This window comes from Cyprinodon tularosa, unplaced genomic scaffold (genome assembly GCF_016077235.1).
Source record: "Cyprinodon tularosa strain WSP-4 unplaced genomic scaffold, ASM1607723v1 ctg1395, whole genome shotgun sequence".
In the NCBI taxonomy this organism is placed as follows: domain Eukaryota; kingdom Metazoa; phylum Chordata; class Actinopteri; order Cyprinodontiformes; family Cyprinodontidae; genus Cyprinodon; species Cyprinodon tularosa.
Genome location: NW_024038216.1, coordinates 142,471 through 163,919, shown reverse-complemented (window position 1 = coordinate 163,919; position 21,449 = coordinate 142,471). Strand labels below are relative to the sequence as shown.

General features: G+C 43.0%; 1 protein-coding gene across 2 annotated transcripts; it reads left to right on the top strand.

Annotated features, from left to right (window-relative positions):
* On the top strand, window positions 1–20,105 carry LOC119778820 (zinc finger protein 436-like). Of its 2 annotated transcripts, XM_038278203.1 has the most exons (4): window positions 1–292; window positions 14,693–15,487; window positions 18,639–18,967; window positions 19,052–20,105. In XM_038278203.1, the coding sequence occupies exons 1-4, from the start codon at window positions 121–123 to the stop codon at window positions 19,703–19,705; spliced, it is 1,950 nt and encodes a 649-aa protein (XP_038134131.1). In that variant the 5' UTR covers window positions 1–120; the 3' UTR covers window positions 19,706–20,105. The 2 variants fall into 2 exon arrangements, with proteins under 2 accessions (XP_038134131.1, XP_038134129.1); XM_038278201.1 differs by having other exon boundaries at window positions 18,639–20,105.
* The last annotated feature ends 1,344 nt before the right edge of the window (window positions 20,106–21,449 follow it).

The following is a 21,449-nucleotide window of genomic DNA, read 5'->3' as shown; positions in this document are numbered from 1 at the left end:
CGTCCGGAAGTTGTCGCCCTAAGGTCCCCCGGAAGTAGCGCTGAGCAGTTGTTAGCAGCTAGCTTGCTTTGTGGACCGTCCGGTCGGATCTCAGGCCAGTTTGGATCAGCAGCTGCAGGAATGGGTTCAGTTCTTCCTCTCAGAGACTTTATCAGGCAGAGACTGGATGCTGCTGCGGAGGAGATCTTCTCCGAGGTGGAGAAAACCATCATCCGCCTGGAGGAGGAGCTGGCCGCCCAGAGCAAGCTGCTAGCTGTGTGCCTGAAGCCGCAGGTCAGGCTGCAGAGGCTCGGTAGGTCTGATGTTCATCTGCATCTCTGGAGGTTCCTCTCACTTAGATCCACATTACTAGATGTTCCCACTGTAGAAACACACCAGACTAACCTCCCAATCAATGAGGGCTCAGATTCATGTGGGTTTAATGACTGTTATTATCAGCAGGGCCGGATGTGGGAGAATATGGGCCCCTGGGCTGCAGATGTGGAGCAGAAGGTTCCTCTGTAGCAAAGGTGTAGGGTGGGGGGGTTCTGAGGGTGGGGGCAGATGGACCTACAGTTACTCCACCTGAATGCTTTCATCAGGTTTTTGTATTTTCTAAAATTGAATTCTTTCCTGTTGTTGAGAACACAAGGAACCACAATACACTGATATTTATGTTTAAAGATGTTAGAGAGATGCTTTTAGTGCATTATGTATGTAATGGGTTTTAGAAGATGTAGATTAAACTAGAAAAAGCTGTTTCGCAGAAACAGCAAAGTGGGAATGCTTTTTTTGCTGAATGAAAAGAGAAAAATTAGCTAAAGAAACTGTGACAAGGAAAAGAAACACAAATTAGCCGAGGAACATATGAATATGTGACAGGAAGTTATCAGAAACTTCAAACTGCAGAAAACATTTGAATCATCTGAAGATTTTGTAGAATCATTTGGCAGTAAAATGGCAGAAACAGACTCATCTTAAAAGCTGCACAGCCAAACCATACATGATATCCAAAAATGTCTTTAATGTGTGCACTAGAAGGGTCTAAATGTAATGTCTCACAAGTTTCTAGAAAAAGTTCTAAAGAAATTTTGAAGGGGTCCACCTACTTTCCAGAAACATGCCAGGCGTGTTATGAATTAGCAGCAAACAGAAAAGCTTAATTCCTGTCCAGAAAGAGAGCAGAATGAAGCCAAAGTTCTCAGCATAGGCTGAAAAGTATGAAATTAGCTGAATCAGAAAAGAAATTACAAAGAAAAACTTGAATCTTATCTGGTTGAAGAAGATATGAGTAGCTCAAGGATGGGAAGTAAAATGTTGAGGAAGATGGTATTGAATAAGTATCAAAATTTTGAACATGTGGAAATGTCAAGACTTTGACAAAACAATTTGAAACGATTTAAAATGTGTTGGTTGATCAGCATAAAGAAAACAGCGTCATCCTTAGAGGATTGAAAATCTACAAACCTATGTGCAAGACCGACCATGAGAAGCAGAGGAAGGACAGAGAGAGAAGCTTATAGAAAGAGAGCTAATACCACTTAAGGAGCTGAATTTATCTAAAAAACTAACCTGCATGTAACGAGCCACTGTGGTGATGAAAGCACCATTGGAAGGCTTATTCTGCATGTTACGATGTTAGCAGATGCTTTATTACAGTGTAAATCTTAGAACCTGATTAAGAAATATGCACTGAGGTGTGTGGTCATCAGGCCTTAATAGTGTAATTTGAAGAAATTGGTTGAGTTTGGGTCATAGCTACGAGCCATACGGCACAATGAATGAGTGTATGTAAGGAAGAGGCTTTTATTTTGTAGAGTCCCTTTAGTCTTATTTTGAAAGTCTATCATGGATGTGTGTCAAGGGAAGGGTCATGCCCAGCAGTGATATAGAATCCATTTCTAAACACGAAATCACTGGTTTTCCATGTTATTGGGTGAAAAGATGCTGTATTAAGGAGTAAATGGGAGACTTTTATTGTGAAATTTGCTCTGGGGTATGTTTTGAAAAGGTCCCTAGAGTCTAATAGAAACAAGCTGGTAGAGTTTGGGTCATAATGCTGGGCCATTTGCATCAATTAATACACGAGTACAATATGGAGGCTTTTATTTTGAAGAGTCACTGGAGTCTTATTTTGAAAGTCTAGCAGGGTTGTGTGTTGAGAAAAGGGTCAGACCCAGCAGTGATACTTGATGACTTTCTAATCGTTAAATCACTCTTTTCCCTTGTTATTAGGGCAGTAGATAAAGTGGCAATGGGAGGCTTTTATTTTGAAATTTTCTGTGGGGTGTGTTTTGAAAACCCCCTAGAGTCTCATTTTTAAAAAAGCGGTTGAGTTTGGGTCATAATATTTAGCCATATGCTGGGAACAAAAATATGAGTTTAATGTAGGGGCTTTTATTTTGAAGGGTCCCCGGAGTCTTATTTTGAAAGTCTATCAGGGTTGCGTGTGAAGGGAAGGGTCATGGCCAGTAGTCATATTGTATCCACTTCCTAATGTTAAATCAGTATTGTCTCCCTCCATTAGATTAAAATGTGCTGTTTAAAGTGGTGGAGATAAAATCTCTTTGAAGCACGGTTACCTTGACAACGCTTAACGAGCCTGTCAGTGACAGAGAGACATGCGCTTCACTTTTGTTCCTTAGTTCTCAGGCTTTTTTGAATGGGATTATCAGCTCCGAACAAACGAGTGCTGAAGACAGACCGTAAATGGTATCTAAAAAATTCTTTCAGTCTAAGCGAGAGCTATCCTTTGTCTCCGATTGGGGTAACTTTCATGGATGTAGCTCATTCACAGCCTTAATGGGAAGGAGAAATATAAAGGTTTATAAATCCTGCTGGTCTCATTGAATAACATGCAGCTCAATGGTAGAGCAGAACTCTCAAAAGCAAAACTTTCCCTGCGAACAAACGAGCGGTGAGCCAAAACCGTAAAAGGTATTCAAAAAATTCTTTCACCGTGAGCGTCGGCAATCTTTGGACTACAACTGGTCTTTCATATTTCTACAATATTTGGTCTAGGCGTGGTGACGATGTAAAAAAGTGTATAATTGTCAAAATCTTGATTTTGGGGTTCGGACAGATTTGTTACCCCCGAACAAACCTTTTTCCTAGCTAAACGATAAAAGATATCGACACACTTCCTTCAATGTGAGTGCTAGGAAGGTCTGAGGAACAACTTCCACAAGGCTCATGTTGCTACGTCGAATGGTTCCCGAATGGGAGCGATACGAAAAAGTCTGTTTTTATTTATTTTTAGTTCGGCTTTTCAGAGAGCTCTCATTGGATTTCTATGGGGGAAGTATGGACTTCTTCTTGGTCTGGGCCAAACTGTCGGAAAACCGTAAATCCCACACAAATGAGGGTTACATTTCCTGAATCCTGACAAAAATGCCTACGTTTTGATGTAAAATTGTTATTTCAATTGAGTGAAAAATGTGGGAGTGAGAAGAATTTGTTCGGAAAAACCAGAACAGCTCAAAAGCTAGAGCACGCACTCTGACAGTTGAAGAATTCCGTCCATAGACCTCCATTATAAATCTGAAAATCGTTAAAATTTCTTTTAAAGTTTGAAGCTTCACTGAAACAAAACTGAAAGTTAGCAAAAAGCTGAGTTAAACAGTAATAGCAGAAAGATACAGAAACATTTTAAAAGTTGAATGGTGTTTCTAGCTGAAAGTATGCTGAAGTAGTTGAAGGTCAAAGATGCAGAAGTTTTTCCTGAATTTTGCTGAAATCTGAGAATTCTACATGCATTTCAATGGGTCCAAAAATCGCAGAAAAAGCTAAATATCGCAAAAAGAAAGAAATATCTTAACCAAAAGATATAGCGCAGCTCTCCAGAAGAAGCTGAACGTTTTGATACCAAGTTTGTTGAAATCGGCTGAAAATTGCAGAAGTAGTTGAATACCAAAAAAGCGTACGGAAGACGGAATTCTACTAAAATATGTTTTATAGTTATTTGTGATGAGTGGTGTTTGGCGCCCCCTACTGGTTGGCATATAAATACTGGGAACGGCTGACAATTCCACAGAATGTGTTTGGCCCCCAGCTGTGGTGAGTGCTCCGGTCTGGCTATCTTCTTTGTAGAGTTGGGTATCCGAGGGATTGCTGGACTTTTTATTGCATTCCAGCTGTTGGTGAACCACAGGGGAGGCTAACCAGAGGATTTGTTTTTCTCTACCATTCATTACAGTAAATCTTTTTTTTTTTAAACCCAACTGTCTGGCATCTGATCTGTGCATGACAGGATGGCTAAGAGAGGAGCTGTGACGTATATATACAGCCCAAAAACATTGATGTATAAAAAAATAACCAATAACAGCCGATTCTGATGCCAAAATCAATAAATCATGCATCACTAGTAGGGTTGTCAAAAGTATCGAAACTCAAAAAAGTATCGATACTGAAACGTTGTATCCGGATACAATACTCGTTTTTGAAAGTATCGATACAGTGCCGTCACCAGTGGCACCTAAGCAGTCATTCATCTAAAGTGCAGAATAGAGGACAATGCACTTTCTGAACATTGTGTGATTGAATAATTCTGTGCTCTTTTCGGTTTCAGACTTTTTTTTTGTAAGAGGTGCAGCTGCTAAGACTTATTTTTGTTTCTTAACCGGTTTGGCTAGTGTCATTGTTATGTGTGCAAAGCATAGCCAAGGAAGGAACACTTAATTTTATACGTTTTTTATCAAGCTTGCATAATATTATGCACAGCATACAACCTTTATTGTGTTTATTTATTGTATTTTATTTATTAATGAAAAATATTTCTGTTGAATTTTGGAGTCTTTGTTTTTATCCTCGTGGTATCGAAAATGGTATCGAGTATCGAATATTTTCCTTAGTATCGGTATCGAGTTGAAAAGTTTAGTATCGTGACAACCCTAATCACTAGTAAAACAATTTAAATTCCATCCATCCAGAAAAATATGGATATGCTAGATTTTAATTATAGAATAGTGTATTTTTTTCTTGAACATGGATATATATTTTATTGCATGTTGCATAACCCAGTAAATCTGTTTCTCCTTTAAATCTGCAGCTCTCCCTGTTTCTCTCTGTTTAAAAAGATTTATGAACCTCTTTACTAATATAATGATGCTAGAAACTACATTTCTAGATCTGTAGAAGCTCTGCAGTCTGATTCTCTGTTCAATAAGAAAACATGTTAACCTGGAACTGGGAGTCATGGTCCTCCAGTGTTTCCCACAGGATTTCAGGAGACAGTGGTGGGAGAGTCTCTGACCCTCGGGGGTTTTCATGTGTGCACATTTTTAAGCGTGGTGTATCCCACCTAAAGGGGAACGCCGTTTTTTTACATTGGGCTTTGTGTCATTTGGAGCCGTTCTGAAGATATTCCGTTAGGTTCTATCCAAGTAACGTCTTCCTATGAGCAACGACTTGAAGGCACAAACTAAACTGTTCATCATTTATTCTTTATGGTACGCCAGCATTCAGAACATGGAGACGAATCACTGTCCCCCAGACGTGGTTATATTTTTTATATGTACTCTGAGATGGCCAGATTTTTTAACTAGAAAAGAGAATATAATACTAAATTGTATAAACTTATAATCTGTTGCCATTTTTAGCTGAAAAAGCTCCTTATATCTAACCAACAGATTTTTCGGTGGCATCTCTAATTATTTTAACCAACTTGTCTCCTAACTTTAACTTAAACATCAAACTAGCTGCTGGTTAATAATCACTGAGTGCTGCTGTGTCTCTCCTCCAACCATGTAGCTACTCTCTAGGCAGTGAAATGCGACCGCAAATCAGATGACTCAAAGTGACAGATCTGATGATGTCACACCGAGAGGCGGGACACGGGAGCAGCAGGAAGAGAGGAAAAAAAAACACGGACACTGATAGCTGCACCCAGCGTCTGTTACCTTAGGAAATGAGCGGGAAAAGGGAAAAAAAATGAAAATTATTGGTGTGGACATGTCCCTACCAACTCTGGCCTGGTGTGGACATGTCTCCACCAACTCTGGCCTAGAGTGGACATGTCCCCACCAACTCTGGCCTAGTGTGGACATGTCCCCACCAATTCTGGCCTAGAGTGGACATGTCCCCACCAACTCTGGCCTGGTGTGGACATGTCCCCGCCAACTCTGGCCTGGTGTGGACATGTCCCCGCCAACTCTGGCCTGGTTTGGACATGTCCGCGCCAACTCTGGCCTGGTGTGGACATGTCCCCACTACTCTGGCCTAGTGTGGACATGTCCCCACTACTCTGGCCTAGTGTGGACATGTCCCCACCAACTCTGGCCTGGTGTGGACATGTCCCCCGCCAACTCTGGCCTGGTGTGGACATGTCCCCACCAACTCTGGCCTAGTGTGGACATGTCCCCGCCAACTCTGGCCTGGTTTGGACATGTCCCCGCCAACTCTGGCCTGGTGTGGACATGTCCCCGCCAACTCTGGCCTAGTGTGGACATGTCCCCGCCAACTCTGGCCTGGTGTGGACATGTCCCCACCAACTCTGGCCTGGTGTGGACATGTCCCCACCAACTCTGGCCTGGTGTGGACATGTCCCCGCCAACTCTGGCCTGGTGTGGACATGTCCCCGCCAACTCTGGCCTGGTGTGGACATGTCCCCGCCAACTCTGGCCTGGTGTGGACATGTCCCCACCAACTCTGGCCTGGTGTGGACATGTCCCCGCCAACTCTGGCCTGGTGTGGACATGTCCCCGCTACTCTGGCCTAGTGTGGACATGTCCCCGCTACTCTGGCCTAGTGTGGACATGTCCCCGCCAACTCTGGCCTGGTGTGGACATGTCCCCACTACTCTGGCCTAGTGTGGACATGTCCCCACCAACTCTGGCCTGGTGTGGACATGTCCCCACCAACTCTGGCCTGGTGTGGACATGTCCCCGCCAACTCTGGCCTGGTGTGGACATGTCCCCGCCAACTTTGGCCTAGTGTGGACATGTCCCCGCCAACTTTGGCCTGGTGTGGACATGTCCCCGCCAACTCTGGCCTGGTGTGGACATGTCCCCGCCAACTCTGGCCTGGTGTGGACATGTCCCCGCCAACTCTGGCCTGGTGTGGACATGTCCCCACCAACTCTGGCCTGGTTTGGACATGTCCGCGCCAACTCTGGCCTGGTGTGGACATGTCCCCACTACTCTGGCCTAGTGTGGACATGTCCCCACTACTCTGGCCTAGTGTGGACATGTCCCCACCAACTCTGGCCTGGTGTGGACATGTCCCCGCCAACTCTGGCCTGGTGTGGACATGTCCCCACCAACTCTGGCCTAGTGTGGACATGTCCCCGCCAACTCTGGCCTGGTTTGGACATGTCCCCGCCAACTCTGGCCTGGTGTGGACATGTCCCCGCCAACTCTGGCCTAGTGTGGACATGTCCCCGCCAACTCTGGCCTGGTGTGGACATGTCCCCACCAACTCTGGCCTGGTGTGGACATGTCCCCACCAACTCTGGCCTGGTGTGGACATGTCCCCGCCAACTCTGGCCTGGTGTGGACATGTCCCCGCCAACTCTGGCCTGGTGTGGACATGTCCCCGCCAACTCTGGCCTGGTGTGGACATGTCCCCACCAACTCTGGCCTGGTGTGGACATGTCCCCGCCAACTCTGGCCTGGTGTGGACATGTCCCCGCTACTCTGGCCTAGTGTGGACATGTCCCCGCTACTCTGGCCTAGTGTGGACATGTCCCCGCCAACTCTGGCCTGGTGTGGACATGTCCCCACTACTCTGGCCTAGTGTGGACATGTCCCCACCAACTCTGGCCTGGTGTGGACATGTCCCCACCAACTCTGGCCTGGTGTGGACATGTCCCCGCCAACTCTGGCCTGGTGTGGACATGTCCCCGCCAACTCTGGCCTGGTGTGGACATGTCCCCGCCAACTCTGGCCTGGTGTGGACATGTCCCCGCCAACTTTGGCCTGGTGTGGACATGTCCCCACCAACTTTGGCCTGGTGTGGACATGTCCCCGCCAACTCTGGCCTGGTGTGGACATGTCCCCGCCAACTCTGGCCTGGTGTGGACATGTCCCCGCCAACTCTGGCCTGGTGTGGACATGTCCCCGCCAACTCTGGCCTGGTGTGGACATGTCCCCACCAACTCTGGCCTGGTGTGGACTCGTTCACAGTAGCTGAAACAGGAGCTTTACCGATCTCTTCCTGTTTGTACCTCACACTGACCTCGTAGCGTTAGCTTAGCATGTAGCATCTCTCAGGGTTTCGTTTCATCTTGTCCGACTGCTTCATAGAAAAGGCTCCATCGAACAGCTGGCGCTGAAGATAGATTCTGATTTCCTAGATCTATTTATTCATGAAGGCCTGATTGAATCTGATTCAGGATTTGATTTGATTGGTTTATGATTTAGTCCAGAATATCAAGCTGTTCCAGTTTTCCTTGGATGTAGAAAATGTAATTTTTAGTTCATTTTTTTATTTAAGATGAGAAAACACAGAATTGATACTTTGAATAAAGTCAAACCAGAGAGCATGCTGGGTAAATAAAATGGCTACAAACACCCTGCTCAGTGAAGACTAGGGGTGTAAATAATAATCGTTTTGTCTCGATAAATCGATCCAAAAGCCGACGATCCGATGCATCGACACGTCCGCAAGATAATCGATTCATGTTTTTTTTTTCCTCCGGTCTATTTTTATCCATTTCCTCTCGTGCTGCGGTGGCGCTAAACCTATTTTGCCCTCCTACCGCGCTTCCTGGTTATACTCTTACAGCAGTGTGTTGCAGTAAGCTTGACACAGACATTTTTAAATTATGCTCAATATTGAAGCGTGGTCTGAGCTACACGCTGTGGGTCTAGATACGGCCGAGGCGGCGAGGAAGTGGGGGCGAGTTTAGTCCGACGGGACATGAGGACCAAAAAGAGCGGAGATTCAGCTGGAAAAAGGGTCCCAGCGTTCTCGCGCACCTCGCTCTTCTAGCGGGTCAAACTTCACGAGTTGTTTTCCGCAATTTCGGTCATAAAAACAAAACAAGCCGGCCTTCTGTCTGCTGCATTGTTTGCGGTCAGCTACAATCTGGGAGAGGTGCAGAGGAGCGTCTCTCAAGGGGCCGGTGACGTCAACACTCTCGAGCGTTCTTCTTCTTTTTTTAAATGGCGGTTGGCAAACAACTTATAGGTGCATTACCGCCACCTTCTAGAATGGAGTATGGACCAGACAAACTATTATATTCTCCCTAAAATACCAGTTCTTCTTAGAAAGTAAAAAATACTCCCAAAAACTACATCCCCAGATGACCTTTGAAACAATTTCCTTATATCTAGTTTATTTTTATTCCTGTCTAACTCTCTACGCAACATCTCTCTTTCATGAGTATATTTATTACATTCTAAAAAAATATGTTGGACAGTTTCTCTGGAGCTGAGGTATTGCATTGAACTCATTACACTGATTTTCTGCAGTATTTTTGCTGTATTTTTTGATGCAACTTTTCTACTTCTGTTATTTGCTGTTGTTTCTAAAGAAAATGCATAATGATATTACAGCTTTCATAGATTTATTTCAAACTTGAAACTTTGTTTAGCCTGTAAGGTGTAAAAAAAATAATAATTATTAAAAAAAAATTTAATCGATTAATCGAATCGAATCGTGGTGTATTCTTGAGTATCGAAAATAATCGAATCGTTGGGTCAGGAAATCGATACTGAATCGAATCGCCATGATGGATGTGATTTACACCCCTAATGAAGACATTCACTTTGATTCCTTTGTCTCACAAATGTTAAAATAAAGCATCTTTTCAGGGGTTTTATGAATAACTGTCGGGTCAATTTAAGGAAAATCCATTAAAATCATTTTATTTATTCTTTCGTCTTTTTTTTCTGGCTTTACTGGACGTGTGGAGACTACACGATCCAGCATTATTATGGGATGGCTGTGAATGGAAATGGGTCCAATTCTTATAGTTGAATACGTCATTGTTTCCTCTTAAGCCCACGCTGCTCCCCAGGCGCCGCACAGTGGCAGTCTACTGCTCCCCAAGGGGATGGGTTAAGATGCAGAAGTGAATTTCTCCATTGGGAGATTAATAAAGTTCAATTAATAGTTATTATTTTCGAGTCGATCATTCGGACCGTCTCCAGTCCTTTCGTTTCATCCTGTCTTCTCCATTTTCTCCAGCTTAAAATCCTGTTTCCTGTTTCTTCGCTTAATCTTATTTTCCAGCACTAACAGTTTTATTTTCTGTGTTTAAATGTTTTTGATGATCTCCAGATGTGATTGTTATTATTTTAGGTTTTCCTGGTTAGAAATCAGAATCGGCTTCAATGTAAAGCCTCTTTCCCAATGAAAATATGTTTTTTAAACATGTGTCGACTCGCTAACAATTGGCATCTGGCTCCCTTCCCATTGGCAATAAAAGCTGATCTAACCCCTTGCTGGCAGCTCCGTGGCCTCTGACCCCCTACAGCTGCATGTGTGGTGACACCAACACGTGGGTTAGCATTGATAATGTCACCAGTGTGACAGAAACCAGGAAAGTAAACATTGGAGAGCAACATGGAAGGAAGCCACCGCGTAGTCAGTGTTATTTATTGTTTCGCTCTATTATCTGTCTGAATACTCCTCACCAGAGCTGCTCCATGTTTATTAGGGATGTAACTAGGGCTGCAACAACGAATCGATAAAATCGATAAAAATCAACTTTTAAAAGCATTGGCAACGAATTTAATCATCGATTAGTTGTGTCGCGCGATTAATGCGTCATCCGCCGCGCCGTCATCCCAGGGAAGAAAAAAAAATATGGCGGAGCGAGTCAGCGCCGCAGTTGCAGTGTTGCCAACTCAGCGACTTTTCAGACCCCTCCAGCGACTATTTTTTTTAAAAGCGACTAGCGACAAATCTGGCGACTTTTTACGATGTCACTGGCGGCTTTTGGAGACTCTTACGTGAAAGCATGTATCGTTCCTACTCTTGTCCTCCAGCGGCAGCTGCTGCCGTGGGGCGCCTCCCCCATCCCAACGCCTTTCTCCCTCTCCCACAAGAATCCCTCTCAGCGCTGCAGTCCGAGCCGCAGGATTTTAGTGAGGAGTTTACCCTCAGCGTCCAGACTGCAAATGAAGCGCGCATGCCCCGGGATTGACGGCGCAAATTGATCACAATAATTAAAATAGCCTGCGCTTTGTAAAGTGAAAAAAGTCGTAACATGCAACTTTTGTAAAAACAAATGAACCTGGCACGGAAGCACCACTGTTATGACGCAGCACCTGAAAAGAAAACACGTTGGAGCCTTCAATGGCAGTGAAGATAGCTGATCAGCAGGATGAGTAACCATGTTTGTTTCATTTTAAAGTGGGGAAACGTAAGTTAGTTTCTCAGGTAGCTCATCTGATGCTTTCCTTACCGTGTTAGTAGGTTACAGACAGTAATAAGGTTGGCTACTTATTTTACTTTTAATTTCATTTGAATTAGCTTAAGCAGCGTTTATATTTTCTTTATAAATAAATTAATTTGCAAATTATGAGGGCAAGGCTTTTAAAGTTTAAATCTTCTGGCAAAGATAAAGTAAAGAAGATCCTGCAATTTATGGAAGTAAAGCAGAATAAAATCCAGCAAGATCAGTAATATGTCAATTAATTATATGCCACATTCCCATGTAAATATCTGTCTTTGGAGGATGTGTTTTTTAGCACCCCTAGTTCTCTCATTTTTATTCCAAATACAATTTATAATTTGAATCACAGGGCTATTTTTATCTCTATGGTTCAGTATTTTCTCAAGTAGCAACTTTAACTGCTATACTTTCCTGTCTTAAAAGGCAGAACTCTTCTAGTCTAAAAAAACCTCATTTGTTGAAATGGGGGGGGCCTATTGTTTGAACCCCTTAGGGGCTTTAAAAAACAAAAATGCCTGTCTCTTTTTGCGCTTTATGAAACAAAGTACCCTATATTTTGTGGATGTACAGCTACATTTCTCATGTAAGTTTGCGTAGTTTTAAAACAAACATTTATTTTTCATATAGCACCAGGACAGTTAATGAGCAACCTGTACTTGTGTGCTTCTTTGTTCTGTTTAAAATGTTTATTTTGGAATAAAGAGGTTAATATAAAAAAATATTTTGTGTCCGATTCATCGATTAATCGAAAAAATAATCGGCCGATTCATCGATTTTCAAAATAATCGTTAGTTGCAGCCCTAGATGTAACGATATCAAAATGTCACGGTACGATACAATTTCAATATTGACCTCACGGTACCATATTTATTGCGATATTGTGGAAAAGCTCACGGTACTGTTAAATAACTTACGATAGTGGTTGTGACGATAATAGCAAAAAAATACAGACATTTTTTTCTGCTTTTGCCAGTCAACAGGCAATTTATTGTTGTATTTATGGATCATGACAACATAAAACGCTGATCACATAGTGCTTTTAAAGTGCAAGTTGTAGTCAGGAACATCAATATTCTGTTCATTCTTTTGTGCAATGTTCAAGTTAAGAAGCAACCAGAACAATTGTAAACAATAGGGAATTCCCTTTAAGTGCTTGCATATAGTCCATTGTCTGTCCACCATCTTCTCTCCTTTTGCATTTTTTGACACGGCGAAAAAAAAAGTTTCCAGACATCTGACTTAAAAGCTGCAGGGGCGGACACAATCTCAACTTCGGGGTTGTTTTCATCCTTACAAGTATTGCTGTCGGCCATGCTAGCTTGCTGGGAGCTTGTGTGGACAGCGTGCAATCTGCGTGCAATCCTATTGGCTTAAGGTTGGTATGAGGACGCAGCGCAAAGGATCATGGTCTATGCAGTTAAGGATTTTTTTTCTGCGGGACTGTGTTAATTCCTCTTGCTTTTTGAAGGACACCTGCCCTTTTATTATTGTAACCCAACCACGACGATATCAAGACACGTTTACCACCGCGATAGCAGATAATGTCAATATCGTTACATCCCTAATGTTTATCGGATGGAAACAGAGTGTTTCTGCTTGTTAGATCAGACCGACTGGCCAGTGGGAAAGGGGTATGAGATGGAAGTTTCATCCACATCTTCATTTGTCAGGTTCATCACTGTCTTCATCGTCCCGCAATGGGGAAACTGATTGGACTGAGAAACAAACAAGCAGACAATCGATGATACACTGAAGGACGGAGAAAGAACAAAGCGGTGAAAGAAATTAGGCCTTATTATTGATAACAGAATATTCAGGTTTAAAATGTCCTGAGGGCCTTGAAACGAGTCCATGGAGGGTTCCTGAGCTGCTCGCCCTCAGGCTTTCAAAACTCAACATCTAGAGTTTTGAATTCTAGAGTTCTGAACTCTACATCTAGAGTTCTGCTCTTCTCTGTATAATGCCACATAAAGGCAATGTTTGAATTCCTGGGCTGCATCCTCCAAGGACGCGACCTACCAGGACTGGATCCTTCAAAGTCCGTGAAAAAAAGGAGACCGGAAGAGTTTGGGCTGTGAATCCGAACAGGTCTACCCTTCGTGAAAGTTGACGCACAAAGCAGTAAAAGAATGAAAACCGAAGTTTAAAAAACTGTTTTTATTGAGTGGAATAAAGGTTCCAACCACCGGGAGCAGGAACAAATAAAATCAAATGTAATGATAAAAACCTTAGTCAGTTAAATAATAAATAATATGCTGCTGTCATTTGGCACATCTCTTTTCGAATATCCATTATTGTAAAAATTTCCATAGCTGGATATTGGTTATTTATTCTCCAGTTTTATATTGTTAAAACACTTTACAGGATTTCCTACTATGTTATTGTTAGACATTTTTCTAAGGTCCACATTTGTGTGACCATTTTCAATAATCTTTCTGCTGCTGTAAATTTGCCCATTCTGGAACAATAAAGGGATTTTCTATTCTATTAAAAGGGGTAGAAATATATAAGTAAATCTAAACAATGTATGTATAAAGAATGTATCTGCAAAATTTCTAATATTCCACAAAAAAAGTCTTAGTTAAGCAAATTGTGCAAAATGGCAATAAAAGAAATTAAACTCCTATCAGATTTATAGTCTCCACCCTGCAGATATATTAGAATCTGTCCTTAAATTCCAGCCAAACCCATTTACACAGTAACAGATAAAAACCTTTAGATAAATCAAACATTATCGCCACATATCTGACTCTATAACTATTAAAACAACTATTTTCATTAATCTCAGACGGAGCTATTCACTGACTGGATTATATTAAACTGAACTTCCAATATTCACCACTGATCACGGAGCAGCCGGCATGCTTGGTCTCGCAATGAATTCTGGAATATCCAAGGATAGTGAGGATACATCGGACCCGTCCTTGAAATCGGGCAAAAAGAAGGACGCATTTTAAGGTCGCATAACGAGGACTCTTGGAATCCGACCAGACCTCGGCGCCACGCTATGACGTAATCGTCCTTCGAATCTGGCCTTCGGAGGACGCGTCCTAGGAATTTGAACAGAGCAAAAGTTGGTGCTTTAGGCGGTTCGGGTCGCAGAAACTAGAGGTCCGGTGCCACTCAGCAAACCCCATTACTGCCACTCTATAGCGGGAGGTGTTACTGGCAGGTTCTGATACTGTTTTGTTGGTGGAACTGGACTCAGTCTGTTTGGACTGAACTCATCATTGTTCTGTATGAACCCATCAGTCAGAACCAGATTCAGTTATCAGAACACAGACTAATCCTGGTGTTGCATTGTTGGTGGTTCTGAAGTTCAGAACATCTTTTGGATCGCCATGATCATGATGATATTCTCTGTCTCCTCAGGACTTCCTCCCAGACGGGTTTATAAGGAAGAGGTTCTGACCGACTACGGGAGTCTTTGTGTTCATGACAAGGTGGAACCAGAACCTCCACGCATTAAAGAGGAGGAAGTGGAGCAGTATCCCCCTGACTTCACACAGAACCTCACAGAACCAGAACCTCCACGCATCAAAGAGGAGGAAGTGGAGCAGTATCCCCCTGAGTTCACACAGAACCTCACAGAACCAGAACCTCCACGCATCAAAGAGGAGGAAGTGGAGCTGTATCCCCCTGACTTCACACAGAACCTCACAGAACCAGAACCTCCACAGACCGAAGAGGCTCAGCAGCAGCCAGAACCTTTGCAGGGAGAAGAAGCTTTGGATGATCCAGAATCTCCTCGGAATGGAGATGAACAGTGTGGACCAGAACCTCTGCAAATGGACCAGACCCTGGCGGAGCCAGACAGTCGGCAGACCATAGACGACCTGGACAAGTTAGGAACTTTTGACATCGAAGAGGCCCTGTCAGAACCAGGATGTCCACAGATTATAGACGACTTGGGTGAGTTGGAGTACCTGGATACCAAGGAGGACCTGGAGGAACCAGAACCCCTGGAATCAGAAGATAATCAGGAATCAGAAGACCCAGAATCTCCGCAGAATAAATCCAGAAAATTGGAGTTCTGGACCCGACATGACGATGAGAGTCCACTGCTTAGGAAGGAGTTTGATGCCTTTGTGCCTCGACATAGAGAGTCCACTAGCGCAGAACCATCGGGGAGTTCTGAAGACGACCCGGCAAACGTCCAAATACCAGGTACGAAACACTGCAATGGTCCTAATGACCCAACAGGTCTGGAACAGAGACTAGCCCACTGCCTTAATCTGAACCCATTTAATCTAGATTATTAAGGGCCTCACTGGGTCTGTTAAGTCCATATTTAGGTTCAGCTGTTGGTTCTTTTTTAGTTTGGACCGGCAAAATTATTTTGGGTTCTGAATCTCTAGGGCACAATTGTCAAAATGGTTCCAGAAAGGGCATTGTGGCTGCAAGTTTTCTTTCCAACCAAACAATAGCACACCAGACTCCATTCATACCAAGTCATCATGTTCAGATTGGACCCCCTTGATGATCCGATCTGACAGGAAATCTTATTGGACAAAGTAGTGGCGTTTATCTCTCATTGAGAGTCAGTGGAGATGATCGCACTCGACACGATTCTCTGCAGAGGGCTGCGTAGCTCTGACTAAGGTAGACCCCAGGTCTGTTTCAGTCGGACTATGCAGCAATTCACCAGCAATTTCATGGGTCTGACAAGACGAGAGACAAAATAAAAGCCCCATTTAAAAGTTACCTTTGACCATTTACACACCACACTAGCATGATTCCTCGTCTCCTAGTGGCAATCTATGGTACTACTTCTCTCTAGAGGTAAAAAAGCAAACCAACATGGTGGCGCCTGCAACATTTAGGGAGATTGCGGAGAGTCAGGCGAAGAAGGCAGCCTTTGGTGAATTACTTGACAGTCGTCTTCTAGGAAGTGGATACGACAAACGATGGTCTACTCAGGGCTTACAGACGCAAGAAACAACAACAGACGGTCAAGGTTCATCACACTGCGAACCAGAATCATCACTGGAAATTGTGTGGCACGGTAGGGAAGCTAGGATTTTTAAGAATCTATGAAGTTTCCTGATTAAGAAGGCTGACTGTAAGGAGATGACGCGATCTGCTCATGCGCTCTTTATCTGTGAACCGAGCCAGAACTGAACCAAGCTGAGCCCTACTGATGAAGTAGTACCATGTTAGTACGGTTCGGTTGTGTCTGGCACAGTCCGGTTCAGTTCTGCGTACCATTTAAACTCAACAGTTATCTTGGTTACCGTGCTCGGACCAATCTCAGCACGGTTTCAAAAGGGTAGAGTAAATGGGGCTAAAATGTGTCAATCTCAGGGAAAACTGTCCGGATTGGAGTCGTACAGCAAATATAAAGCAGATGGGGCAGACTGGCACAAAAATAAAAGAAACATTTAAAAAAAGAATACCATGCTAGGAGTTCAGGGGGACAGAAAACAGAAAAAGTAGTGATCCAGTTTTAACCTCTCAAAAACAAAACATCGAGGGTAAGAAAGAGCAGTTTATCACTCTATCTGAGAGAAACAAAGGGAAGTAAGTGCAGCTCATCACTCTATCCTCTTTATGAAAAAAGAAAAAAAACTTGAACAAACTTCACAGATCTCTCTCTGAGAATCGCCTCTCTGCCTTATCCAGCATACAAACCGCCCCACAGCCTTTATTGCTGCGTTTTCCTTTTCTTTTTATCTAGTTCCTGTGGTGTATTTAATATAGGCACAGAGTCATGAAGTAGGGGAAGTGCCGTTTTGTTTTTTATAATCCTTCCCAGTCAAATGTGGGACAGTTTTTCAGTTCTTTGGGCACAGAGACCGAAGTAAACAAAAAACTCCACATATCTAGATCTGCTCAGCCTGCCTGGTCGAAGCCTCTCTATATACTTTCAGTGTGAATAAATGGGATTGGAGATTAAAAAGTCGTCACAATCGATGTGAGCCGGGCTTTAGCTTGTTGGTCAAACCATCAACTTTTTAGTTTGTTATTCTCACTTTAATTCCTATAATTTAATGAATTTAATTGTTAGTTTTTCAACACTATTTTATTCCCACTGAATAACAAACATTTAAACAAACTGTTGATGAGAGCAGAAGTGGGTGTAGTGGAAGGGCGGGGCCTATCGTCAGTGCCAAACACGATACACTACACCAGACATGCTCCATGCTTTCCAGCATCCTTCTTTTTGGTTTTGTATTGAAAGTGTTGTGTGAAAAAAAGTTTTCAACTGTTTAGTACAGTTAAATGAAGGAGATCGATGGATTTACTCAGTCGAAACTTTATTTACTTTGCAAAGTAAAGGAGAACAATACATTCACATTCACAGCATGATGGTCTGCCAAGTTCTAACGTTAGATAAAGTTGTTCCCTTACTTTTAAGGCAGAGTCAAAACAATAACAGACACTTTGGTTAAACGGTTACCTAAAAAAGTATGTGGTTTTGTTATGGAAAAAAGGTATGTCTTGTCTATAATCCACTCAGACATTTTGTGGCCTTGCAAGTGAGACAAACTAGCTAAGAAAAAAACATTTTTAGAGAGTACATAGCATACATCAATATACTGAGAAGGAAAGAACAAAAATAAAATTTTCCGACAACAAAAGGAAAATCTGAAGTTTTTGCATTTTTTTCCTATGTATTCCAATTAATCATAGAATAAGTTTAGGTAAATAGGTGAATATTCTTTAGAGTATTACTGTTTTTAAGCAGTTTCTCAATAAATCATAAAAATTAAAGATAAAATCACTGATCACTAAAATCATTGTTTGCTATAGCCATAATTACAAACTATATTTTATAATAATAGTGATCATAAATAGATATTTTACAATGGTTCTTGGCAGGTCTAAGTCAGGGGCTGAGGTTTAACTAAGGGAAAGGGAAACAAAATGATCTTACTTTAAACCTCAGCACATATGTTAAAACAAAGCATGTGGTTGTTTTACAATTGAATTGTTCCAAGAACACATGTTTAGAAGAAACATGTGATAGAGGATGTTCAGGCCTCCTTCACAACCCGTCCGTTGCATGACCTGTATCTGGAACGATCTTTAGCAAGAGTTAATAAACGATGAATCACACATTATACATCATAATAGTTAATTAATACACAACCCATGAAACACAAACCGAGTAAATAAAATATTTCTAACAGTTCTGTTCATATAAATTAATAGCCACTGCACAAAAACGGATGAAGAAATATTGAGAGTGACCAGATCGGAGCTCCTCCTAGTCGACCCGTTAGTGCAGAACCAACTGGGACTCCACTGTCAATTTTTTTATGGTTTAGCTCCGTGGACTAACTTACTTTTTTCTGATTGTGTTTTTTCTTAACAGAACAGAACCATGTTTATCAGGAAGACGTTCCAACTGAGCCAGAAAGGTTCCTCAGTGTGGATTCAAAGAAACCAGGGTTTCTGCAGATTAAAGAGGAGCAGGAAGAAGTGAGCTCCCAGCAGTCTGAAGACTCTAATGAACCCGAACCCTTTGTTTGTAAGACCTGTGGCAAAAAGTTCTCCAACATGTTGCTGCTGCAAGACCACCGAGACACGCACCAGAACGAGAAGCCTTACTCCTGTGAGCTGTGTACGCGGCGCTTCACTTCGCAGTACAATGCCTTCCGCCATATGATTACGCACACCGGTGAGAAGCCCTTCTCCTGTAAGATCTGTGGGGAAAAGTTCGGCTTGAACAGTAACCTGGTGCGCCACCTGAGGCGGCACACCGGTGAGAAGCCCTTCTCCTGTAAGATCTGCGGGGAAAAGTTCGGCTTGAACAGTAACCTGGTGCGCCACCTGAGGCAGCACACCGGTGAGAAGCCTTTCTCCTGCCACATCTGCCACAAGCGCTTCAGCCGGAGCAACAACCTCACCTGTCACGTCAGAACTCACACAGGGGAAAAGCCCTACCCCTGCAGTGTGTGCGGGAAGGGCTTCAGCAGGAGGGGCGCTATGAACATCCACATGAGGGTTCACACAGGAGAGAAGCCGTTTACCTGTAAGATTTGCGGGGAAAAGTTCGGCTTGAACAGTCACCTGGTGCGCCACCTGAGGCAGCACACGGGGGAGAAGCCTTTCTCCTGCCACATCTGCCACAAGCGCTTCAGCCGGAGCAACAACCTCACCTGTCACGTCAGAACTCACACAGGGGAAAAGCCCTACCCCTGCAGCGAGTGTGGGAAGGGCTTCGTCAGGAGGGCCGCTATGAACATCCACATGAGGGTTCACACAGGAGAGAAGCCGTTTACCTGCAAAGTGTGTCACAAAACCTTCACTCAAGGGGGGGGGCTGATCTACCACATGAGGACGCACACGGAGAAGTCATATTCCTGCAAACTGTGTGGGAAAACCTTCAGACAATCCAGCGACTTGCAGTGCCACAAGAAGCGCTGCCAAAGGGTCTGACCTGCAGAATGAAAACATCTGGTTTTCTGATCCTGTGCTGAATGAGTTAAACTAAACTGGACCTTAAAGCGGCTCTTCTGGGCCCATTGATACCAGGAAAACATCGGACACTTCGTTAACCTACTGCAGGTGGCCCTACTATCGGCGGCAACAGCGTTAGCATATTTAACGCTTGTCATGTCAAAAAATAAGCACAGGAGAAAAGAGGAGTGAACTTGTGTTGGGGGTTGGGCCTTCCTATGATTAAAACACCTGCACACCCATGTGTGGCAGTTTTGACAGACAAAGGAAGAGACTGGCTCCTGGCAAGCATGTTTAAGCTCATGGTTTAATCACCAGATACACAACTGGTAAGAAGAAAATAAAGTTAGCTATTATTATTATATTGTTTATTGAAAAATAAAAGTTGAGGTTGAGTTAAAAGATATTGCAGTATGGCTCGTGGCCTGGTAACATTCAGTTTGTTTGTGCTTATGGGTGAGCCACAGTGGAAAATCTTTGTTTTGAACTAATTCAGTTTCTGTTGGTCAAATTGTTTGTTTTAAACTAATACACTTCTGTTTGTCAATTTGTTTGAAAGGTTTTCAACCTAAATCCCAATCCAAGATCCCAAATAAAAAGCAAAAATGGAAAAGGATTTGAGTTGTGCCTAGCGTCCTTCTTGGTGATGACCAGCCGTTTTCAAGTTTGGGGAGGAGCTGAAGCTAGAAACCCCACATAACTTGACAACACCACCTCATGTATGCTAGCTGATGTTCAGAGGACAGCAACACACAGTGGGACATATGGAAAGTATGTTTATCGTATAGTGATGTAGGATCTACTTTGTTTTAGCTACTCAGGTGACGTCTACTCGTGATGAACATCCAACAAACTTTAACAATCGGTCTTCCAATAAGAGATGACTTCATGTTCATTCATTTTCTGCTGGGTTTTTTTAGGCTCCAAATATCCAGTGCAGGGTCAAATGATTTGAATGCTTGGAGTGGGGTATATGTTTAAGAGAGGCTTTAAGGTACCGTTAGCTGACATAAGCTAGCATTAGCTTTTAGGGGTTACCCTAGCTAGCTACATTATATACGGTCAAAAGTAAGCCAGTATCATCTGATAGTAGTCAGCAGCTGTAACATCTATTTTTGGTTTGTTCTGGTCTTAAAGTGGATTGCTAGTTTAAAAGAAGTGTTGTAGCCGTTAGCTAATAAAGTAATGGTACTCAAGGACAATGAAAAATGCATACTCTGTTAAATCAGTCTTTGATTATATCAATCTTTAGCAGTTAATGAGAATCTATCTAAATCTATCCAAACACGTTTAGACAAACACAATTTAGAATCTAAATTGTGAAATCTTTTTTTTTTTAAACACAGCCTTACTCATTACGTCGATCCCCAGTTTCTGTGCCGCTAGGTAATCGTACCTCTGCTATCAAACTAAAAATGTCGTAAATGGAGAGAGTGAAAGGCTCTGTGAGCTGGTCGGGAGTAAAGTGCCGGATTTTTATTTAAGGAGATGCTATCAAAACGAGTCGCTCTCAGACATCAGAACAGCATTGGAAAAAAGGAGCAACATGAGGAAGGATTCAGATCAAAACATCCAAGACTGTAACTGATTGGTGGAAATGAGAAAAGAAAGATTTAAAGCCTTTAAAGGTCTGCCGGCTTCCGTAGCGTCGTGATCGCGCAGGTGCGCGCTTTCAGGAAATCCTATACACTACTGTTTATGCTCTAAAAACGTTCTAAATGAC